At 26.4% G+C, this 10,694-nt stretch overlaps 1 protein-coding gene across 1 annotated transcript in view; it reads right to left on the bottom strand.

Annotated features, from left to right (window-relative positions):
- The window catches only part of NKCC (sodium potassium chloride cotransporter), a gene marked incomplete in the record, with an annotated part of 126,193 nt that overhangs the window by 63,907 nt on the left and 51,592 nt on the right, over positions 1 to 10,694 (bottom strand). The window contains 1 exon segment of the mRNA XM_067045987.1: positions 3,997 to 4,050. Within this exon segment, the coding sequence (XP_066902088.1) occupies positions 3,997 to 4,050 (54 nt within the window).

The raw sequence follows: 10,694 nt of genomic DNA, 5'->3' as shown, positions 1-10,694 counted from the left end.
TTATTAATTGTAAAATTATAAATCCATCTTTTTATTTCGAAAATATACTATTTAAAAATATCAGTATGATAATTTAGAATCAATAAAATCTATAACGTAAGGAAATGAAGCTTCCCAAAGATTTTATAAATGATGAAATTAATATAATAATAAATAATAAACACTATGAATGAAATATAACATTGGGATCAAGTAGGCAATGATTTATTATCTCAGATATGAATGACAAACCGATTGTGAATGAAGATGAACGACCTCGTCCCAGTTCTTACACCTGATAGAGGCTCAGGAACTCCACGTGACGTCGAGCCCAAGGTGAGGCCAGTAGGGTAGTTGAACTTCAACACTGTCTCGAAAACCAATGAATTCAGGAAATGAGGTTCTCTTAGGTGAAAAAAATTTAGAATTGAATGAAATTATTAGGTGCAGTGGGACCCCGCTTAACCAGGGGTAAAAAAACAAACAAATGTGAGTAAAAAAAAAACCACTACCAACAAAGACAATCATCATATTTTGTTATTACGATATCTAAATAAAAGAAAAAACAAAATTACGTGACAACCGAAAATTTCTCGAAGAACCAAAAGTAAATCGAAACATTTTGAAAAAACTTGATGAGGTCCTCCATAAGTCCACCCAGCCTCATAAAGTGGGTATCTTTAATTAGGAAGAATCTGGCGGTCGAGCGACATCTGATTAAATCACCTACTTGCACACCCGTTGGTATAGTCACAGTACTTCTTTACAAAGCACAGCACCCCTGACCCTTCATAGGTTGTAGCGGTTCAGACTTTCTATTAATATATATATTAATATTCATACCACCTACATTTCAAATTTTGTTTTACATTTTAATTTTTAACAAATTGATTAGAAATTAATTAATTGATCAACTGGCCCTCCCACTTGACCGGTAATATTTTAGCCCTGACTGCGACGGATAAACGGAACGTCTACTGTAATAACAAACGAATTAATGCAAACTTATATTATACAGAAAAAAAAACAGGAATATTTTCGTCTCAGCTATCTACTAAAATTAAATGCTAATCTTCAATAATTTGCTTTCGAACGAACTGATGAGATTTGCGAAGTTTCTATTTCTCATAATTAGTAATTGGATCTCCGAAGAGCTTCTCATTTTCATCAAACCCGGTTCTGAGACCTCAATTAAATTCGCATCATATTATTCGCGCTTCCCTCGAAACAGAGTGTGCTTCAATAATAAAAGACATTGGATAAAGGAAGAGTAAAAAATATTGAAAAACAGGTTTTGTTGTATTGTTATCATAAAGTGACCAATCAATAATGACACTTCTGGTTCTGATATTTTTTCTTTATAAACCAATTCGAAAAAAAAAATGAATTAATTTTCCTGACTATTCCTACCTACGGCTTGCAGCGATGATAATCAAGGAAATAATACGTACTGTAAAAGTAGGTTGATATACACATATTTATATTTTTTTTGGGATAAAAAAAATTGAAATTTGTACCTCAACTTCTCAAGAGTATAAATTAATAAAACAATACTTGCTCACACAATGTTGATATCAATGTGTTTATTTTATTTTAATTATTTTGGAAGTTCTTTCAAATTTGAAAATGTAAATAAAGTTTAGGAGTCCTTGGGAAGACTTTTCGCTGGTTCATAATATTTATTATGAACAAATGGGAATCAATAGAGTAGTGGAATAAAAGGCGAAAATTATCAGTGAAAATTAAAAGGCTATTTTCGTAAAGAAAATACTGTGAAAAAGAATGATTCTTCTTTTTCTTTAACTTACTGTGATTTTTTTTAGATAAAAGTAGAGTAATAAAAAAAAAATATCAAAATAGAAATTCTTATTTTGGAAGATTCTTGTTCAGGCTGTCCTATTTTATTCATGTTTTTACTTTTTTCTTGACTTTTATTTTATTCTTATTTCTCTAATTTTTCATCTTTTAGTGTGTACTGTATTTTTGTATTTCTCTTTTATGTACTTTTATTTTATTCTTATTTCTTCAATTTTCTGTCTTTTAGTGTGTACTGTATTTTTGTATTTCTCTTCTATGTACTTTTATTTTATTCTTATTTCTCCAATTTTCCGTCTTTTAGTGTGTACTGTATTTCTCTTTTATGTACTTTTTTATTTGTTAAAATTTATTTTTTCATTCATTGCCTAATACCTTTGTAATTCTTTATTTATACTTTTCGCTGAACATTTTTTTTTTTTTTTAAATTTTTGTATAATTTTCACATATTTTAAATAATTTTTAGCCATTCCTTGGTTTAATTTTATTTCATGTTGTCTCTTCTCTTACTTGGTAACGTTTTTTATTTTTGCTTTATATATATATATATTTTTTTTACCACACCCTGACCATCTTCCTTTTATAACTTCGTATTTCATATGAATCTATATCAAACTTAATTGAAATTAAGAGTAATTTTTTTAAATTGATAATTGCTAAAATTACTATTGTATTAAATGATGTTGAGAATTAAATACAACGACTTAATACCAAAAAAGTAAAGAGTTAAGTCACCTACTTCTATACATATTTAAGAAATACATAATTTTAAATTGTATTGTAAGATAAATTGAAAATATCAAGGTATCTTTACATGGTCAATATTCATTTACATTAAATTTTTCCTAAAATAATTTATTTGGAATCAACCTACCATTTCTCCTTATTAAAATAATAAATATTTGTTTATATATACATATATATAAAAGTATTAAACAAACATCAAATAAGGAAATAATTAAATTGTAATCAAATAAAATATTCGTATAAAAAAAAGGAGAAAAACGTTTAGCTAAAATTGTTTTATTTCAATGTCATCTTAATAAATATTATCTTCCTAAGGAATAGCAATTTTTATAAATCTTAATAAATATTATCTTCCTAAGGTATAGCAATTTGTTTTAAAACTTTACCTATTTAGTATCAACACAATCTACAATAACAAATCCCAAATTTGAATACTTAATTTAACTTCTTAAAATTTGAATTCAACTTAAGTATTTAACAGAATAATTTAATATAATTGCTGTTAAATCATTGTATAAAATCAGAAGAATTGAATTTAGCTAAATGCAACAATAAATCCTTTTTCAAAAAAAGGAAAAAAATATTTTAATATTATCGAGTCAAGATTTCAGTAGTTTTTCCACGGTACCTTGAAAACCCAGGATCAATTCTAAAAATCTAGTAATTCGCAATTACGCCTCGAGTTACAAATTACAAGAGGCGATTGCATTATATTTTCTATTATAATAAAGATCATAAAATCATAAAAGATAAATTAATTTAAACACAAAAGTTAAAAACAGTTATAACTATGGTATTAATACACACAGTACATCATAACAGAAAATTGTAAGTAATAGTAATACATTTATCCATATTTACTTATGCATAGATAATATGCAAAGGAGTTCGGTAATTTTTTTTTTATTATTGTTAAGACAAATAATTAGTAAACACAAAAAAATATTATCATGTCTTTTGTTTATGAGAAATTATTGTGATCTGGGGGTTAAATATTGCATATTCTACAATGTAATTGCTGTCGATTAATTAATTAATTTTAAATTGATGTTCTTTCTAATAGAATATCCTATTACAAAAGAACAAGATTTAAATGATACGGTATTTTTAAAATCCTTAGTGTAATAAAGTGAATGTATTTCTAGTTCCTTAATCTAACGACAAATAACTTGTGTAAATAAATCTCCTTGTTTAAATATTTAACTTCTGAAAACTCCAACTTCTAACTAATATACATCTTATCTTACTTTTTAAAAAGTTTTTTTTCTGTTTAAAATTAACTATTATTTTGAGTGAGCAGATCATTCCCTTTGTACTAGTTTGCATATCATGCAATCGTCATAAACACATATAATAAACATGCAATGTTAGATTAAAAGAAAATTATTTTAAAAATACAAATAAGAAATATAGACAGTAATACACAACAGAAACCTGATGCAAAGTTGTACTTACTGTTAACTGAGACGATGATATGAATGAATTTTGAGACGTAAACGCCCGAGCTGCCTGTGACAGAATGAAAGGGTTGAAAATTTGTTAGTATAAAAGATTGACAGATTCTAATCTATTTTTGAAGAGTTCATTCAGATTGAGATTCGCTAATCATTCATATTAATTCTCATTCAATTCTATCATTCTCATTTATTTCTATTTTCATACAGCATACAACATGCTTTCAAATATCATATAAATGGATTGTATACTTATTCCAAATATTGACTTATTCATTTACATGCAATTCTAAATTTTATTAAAGATGCTTATTTATCATAACATAATGTTACAAAAGTACTTTGGCAACTTTATATAAATAACAAGTTATATTCTTATATTTTATGTAAATAGTTGATGTTATTGCCTAACTTTAAAGCTAATCTTAGACTCCCAATTTTTTTGCATTTTTTCAGTAAATGCACTAGAAGAATCCTAGAATACAACTGAAGTGTTCCATAATAGTCTAAGAGCACAGGGGGAAAAATAAAGTTATTTCACCCCAATTTATTTCTTTAATGGTTAATATATATAGTTATATACATATTTAATAGTAAGAATTGATGACTCTGCCAACCATACTCGGGGAGAATGTAAAATAGCTGCTGTTTCAAAACGCTACAAAACATTATTTTTAATTCGGAGTTCCAGATCTTAAAAACTATCAACAACACTAACAAAAGTAATCACAACATCATTACTTTTTTTTTTAATATTTACTTTTTATTTATATTTATTATCTGTATTTGAATGTATACATATAGCTATATCCTTGTAATTAATTGTTGAGTTTTTATTTCTCTAAGATTTTAATTGAATAGTATTTATGTGTGAAAATACAACAGATTTTTATATGTATATATTTCTATTTTATTACTTATAACTTAATAGAACATTAGCAAATGTATGAGCCCTAATAATAATAATTACGTTCAATAGTTCCCGAGATACAGTTTTTCAAAAGAATCATTTTTTCCAATTAATGAAAAATCAATAATTTGTTAATTTATTTTGGAAACTACCACTCTTCCATACGACGAACAAATGTCTAAAAGCAGTTTTCTTGATGTTTGCCAAAATTAAATTACAGAACATTGATTTTTTGGTATTTGAAAAAAAAAAAAAATGTTGCTTTCTGATAAATAGTATTTCGAAAACTAATTTATCAAAGAGCTCATATTTTAGAAAATTTACTATAATTTAAATAATGTGCTATGAAGTTTTTCTCGAATTAAAGAAACTTCAGCAGACGTTTTTATTTTTGAAGAAATTTATTTTACCCCCTGCACAGTCCAGGTGAAAAGAGAACGTTTTTTTGTAACAGAACATAACGTGATTTTTTTTTTACTTTAAAGAACTCAAAAATTAATTCTTTTGTAATTTTTGAAACATACACCATTTTTGCTGGCAGAAATAACAATTGTGATTCTTAACTGTAATTGTTTTCACTAAAGAAATAAAAAAATATGATGAAAGAACGTATTTTTTTTTCTCTTTTGAATTCTTGAACTATGAAACATTAATTGCTTAAAGGTAGCACTAAAATATATTTGAAACGGTGATTCTGTATATTGTCACAACACGGGAATATTTTGATCCAAACCGAACACGTCTTAAACGACAACGCTTTACGTTTATGACATTATTAAAACGCCTAGATACAATTTACAGTATTATTTAGTTTATAATCAATACTTAAAATCTTGATAGCGAATGCCACATTTTAAATCAATAGTCAGGAAGCGTAAACGCCCTTGCAAGCGACTCCATTTGGCCTAGACCAAACTCAAGGTAATAGAAGAAGGTATATTAAAAGAACTTCAAAAGCATTTTGCTTAGGAACCGAATTAAATCTAACTATTGGCAAAAGTGTGAATAAACTTATGAAGAATAACAAAATGTAAATTTGAGAGTGGTGAGGAAATTTAATAATAATTTCATGCATAAGATCGTTTGTAACATCTTAATAACTACTACAACAATGCAAATTATACTAAAAGGGTTATTATAAAGATATATGATTTAATTATATATTATGCATTATGCAGATTATGTTTAAAGTAGATAATATATTATAAACCACTTACCTGTTTCACAGAATGAAGCACTCAAAGCAGAAATATAGAACTGTCGAACATGAAACAATTTCTTAAAATATTACGTATAATTTTTTCTGAGCCGTCGAAACATAATTGGAAAAAAAATGTACAAAAATAGTTATCATCCTTAAAAAAAATTAATGATTCAATAAGGCTGTACAAGAGCAGGCTAAAATTTAAAAAGTTTACCTTTAAAAGGCTATTCACAATTAAATATTAAAGAAAGATATTTAAAAATGTATACAATGATTATGTGTCATTGTTCCTATAAACAGAAAAAATCTTGAAAATACTTCGTTGGTGCCATTTATATCAGGTTTGATTTTAATATTATTTTATTTTTACAATGTTTTAATACAATAATTATATAGTTATTTTTTAAATTTTTCTCCCACGTTTTTCTTTTTAATTTTTTAGTTTATCCGCCATTCTTAAAAAAAAAAAAACCGTCGATCCTTTAGGGAAATCCTAATATGTGCTTGAAAGCTGATCGATTTTATTGTATTCGATTAACAAGATTTTTCGTTGTACGAATACTTATAAAAAAGAGATAATTACAATTTTTGGTGAAAATTGTCAATATATGAAGAGTTTTATTTTAGAAAGTAATGGTCGAACATCTGGTATTTGCTTTAATTTGAAACAAAAAACAGATATTCGGTCATTACTTTCTAAAATAAAACTCTTCATATATTGACAATTTCCACCAAAAATTAAAAAAATAAATAAATTGTAATTATCTCTTTTTTATAAGTATTCGTACATCGAAAAATCTTGTTAATCGAATTTACAATAAAATCGATCAAAAATTACGATTTTTTTTGGTGAATATGGTCAATATATAAACATTTAAAAAGTTTGACTTTAGAATACTATTCTTAATGTAATATTGAAGATAAAGATTTGAAGCTTTTACAAGAAATAAATCACACTATTCCTCTGAACAAGAATTTTTTTTTTCAATTTTTTAGGATACCACCCATTTAAAAAAAAATCGTTGATCCTTAAGGAGTATCTCATGTGTTGAAATGAAACCTAATTAACTTTATTTTAAATTCGATCAACAAGATTTTTCGTGAAAGTATTACACGAAAAAATAAAAGAGGTGATTACAATTTAAAAAAAAAAATATTTTTTGATGAAAATGGTCATTTATGAAGAGTTTCTCAGAAAGTAATGGTAGCATAGACCTAATTTTTGTCTCAAAGTATAGCAAATTTTATGGAATTAAAAAAGGAATAAGACCAGTTTTTTTCTATAAGGCGAATAGTTTTGAAATTATTCAGTAAATATTTAAAAAACAAAGCTTTCACTTATTATCCGAAACATCCTTCTAGTTAGTTCTGGAAGATTATTGATTGACCGTGTGTATAGATGAATGGAATATGGTCCGGGTGCGAAAAAAAAGAAAACTCAAATAGTAGATAATTAAAATAAAATAAAATAGTATAATTATCTACTATTTGAGTTTTTTTTTACCGCACCCGGACCATATTCTATTCATCCTTCTAGTTCATACGAAAGCAAACATTAGCTAGTACAAACATTCATAGATTCATAACTAATGAAGTATTATCAGATCCTCCTCCCTATGAAACTCCATCCTCTTTTTTCATTTGTCGCTTCAGTACCCATCCCATCTTCAAATCCCGCCCATTCCTTCCGTTCCTATTCATACTGATCCAAAAAAAAAAATTAATTTAATGTTCTGGTCTATTATATATATATAAATATTTTTAAAACATTCATCAGAACTATTATTTTATCCTTTATTGTATAGTAAATGTAATTCTTAGTAGTAACTTTTTTAAATATAGACGTTAACATTATTTTCTCTTTTTTTCAATTATAATTTTTTTCCAATTTATTATATTTAGACGTTAAATTTTGATTTTATATTCTTTCTTGTTCATTTGTTGCTTTTCTGTATTTTTGCTTTTTAATCTAAGGCTAATTGAGTTTTAGTAATTTTTATTTTTGTAGTATTATTGTGAAGGGACTCATCCTAGAATTAATTAAAAAAAAAAATTATTATTCCATACTGGAAAGAGAAACATACAACCCTCAGCATCCATGTTTTCATGACATTTAATTTCAAACTTAGTTATTAAAAACTAAGTAAAGTTTGCTTAATTATAAAATAATTAATTATATAATGAATTATATTGCGTATCTATATCAAAAAGTATTTTCCCCGAAGCGAGATATGCCCTTGAAGACCGGGGACCCACGTCCTGTCTAAACTGAGATGAGCGATCAATGAAGGTAAACAATTACCTCGACACACACTAACAGTCTAAACTAACTTTGTCACCGACTCCGAATGGCAACTAATTTTCATTTATTGTAAACAAATTAAATAATAACACAGAATATGTTCTTGAAAGTAATCCTTTACTGTATAAAACAGTGGAGATAAACAATGAAACTAAAAAATTTTAATGTTTATTTATTGTTGTTTATATTGATAATGGTTTAAGATTTCTTATAATTGTAAAAAGTCCCTCTAGTTTAATTTTTAATCTCAGTTTGTTATTATATGCTACATATGTATGTAGCAATAATAGAACTTTACCTTTAACAGTCCCCGAGTTTTAATTTTCCAAAGCAATATTTTTTTCCTAATAACAAAAAATCAATAATTTGTCAAATATCATGGAAACTACTACTCAGATATCTATTAGCTTTAGCTGGATTGAGGAGTAGTAGCAGTAGCAAAATCCTCTAAATGTGCCTCTACACATTGCCAAACTAGGGCAAAATCGGGCAAGCGTGGGGTTGACTTATTTGGATTGGCTTGTAGAAGTTGCCCTGAATTTGTGGCCCACTTAGTGTAGATTTTTGGGCATAAATCAAGGGAAGCTTGCGCTCCATCCACATGTTTGTATTCATTTAGCTTTATTTTAAAACAGAAACATATATGTGGTCATCATGTTTTTATTAATTTAAAAATTTCCCCAACCTTCGGATTCAATAATTAAGTCAAGTTTGGGATTGTATATTTTAAACTTCTATCCATTCAGTGTTAATAATTTGTTTCAAATCTTGTCAATTAACAAATATAAATTTACAAAGACATTATATGTTTGGGTAATAAAATTAACAACTAGTTGATAAAAATCCAAGAATGAAAGTTGAATTTATATAATACAGTACTATTTATATGAATTTTTGTAACCTACAATCTACTTTACTGAGGTCAATGACCAATTGATTCGATTTGCTACTTAGTTGAGTGATAATTATATATTTTATTTAATAGATATATAACTATCATACTCTCTTTTAAAACATATTCTTCATTTATTAACTTTTAATTATTATTTCCTCAACATAACACTTTATTGTTACAAACACATCTATAAATATCAGACATTTTAGATGTGTATTTTTAACTTCCTTCATAGGTTGAGAATTTTAAACCATCTTCCGGAGTTAGTAGGTCAGGATGCTTTGGGTTTGATGGTTTGTAAAAAAAGGTTGTTTGCTTTCTCTCTTTTGATTCACCCTTTTCAAAGGTTTCCAGTTTATTATTTAGATACTGAAAATTTCTATTTTTTCATTAATATATGATTAATCTTATATTTATTTTGAACAATGAACCTTTGTAATAGATTAAAAAATAAATAAAAAATTAAGGCTCTCATAAAATATGAGAAAAATAAATTCCAAAAATCGAATAAAAATAGTCGGTCCATCCACGAATTTATTTGGAACAATAAAAATATAGAACTTTAAATATTTTATTTAAATATTGAATATTCATAATTTGAATCAAGTGTTTTGCTGTCAATAGCACACAATATAGAAACGAATTCAATTTTCTGCTCGTAAAGTTATTAAAATTAAATTATGAGTGTCTTTTCATAAAATAAAACAATTAATTATTTTCCATCAAATAATATTTGACATTTTTGTAGTTTTGACTGAGTACAATATAATAAAATAATGAAAATTAATGAGACAGAATTCATACCTGTTTTGACGGAAGTCAAAGTCAGTGTGAACCGTTTGTATTGGGAGGAGTGGGGATGGCAGTTAAGTACGTCACAAAATAACGAAAATAGTTTTAAAGTACAACTTACTTTAAACTTAGTTTACTTTAAAACTATTTTCGTTATTATGTGACGTACTTAACTGCCATCACCACTCCTCCCAATACAAACAGTTCACTCTGACTTTGACTTCCGTCAAAACAGGTATGAACTCTGTCTCATTAATTTTCATTTTATTCTTATCCATTTTCATCTCTTAATTTGTACTTTCTTCAATATTTCTTCTCTTTATCTGTTACTATTGCCATTTTCATTTATTGTTTATAACCTTTAATTTTTCTTATTAAATTTTATATTTCATTGTGTACCCCTATTATTTTCCACTAATTTTTTTTTTGTAACTATGTCAAGTGTTTATATCTTTTTTAGTCCTGAAGAAGCCCTGCAACGTAGGGCGAAACGTTGGCTCTTTTTTTTTTTTTTTTATAATAATTAGATTTATTTATTGATAGATATTACAATCTGCCACACAGTTGTGGGCAATAGGTAATATTGATAAATGATC

Source organism: Halyomorpha halys, unplaced genomic scaffold (genome assembly GCF_000696795.3).
Source record: "Halyomorpha halys isolate HHAL.00 unplaced genomic scaffold, Hhal_1.1 Scaffold436.1, whole genome shotgun sequence".
NCBI classification, from domain to species: Eukaryota; Metazoa; Arthropoda; class Insecta; order Hemiptera; family Pentatomidae; genus Halyomorpha; species Halyomorpha halys.
This window is presented reverse-complemented; position numbering and strand designations above follow the sequence as displayed.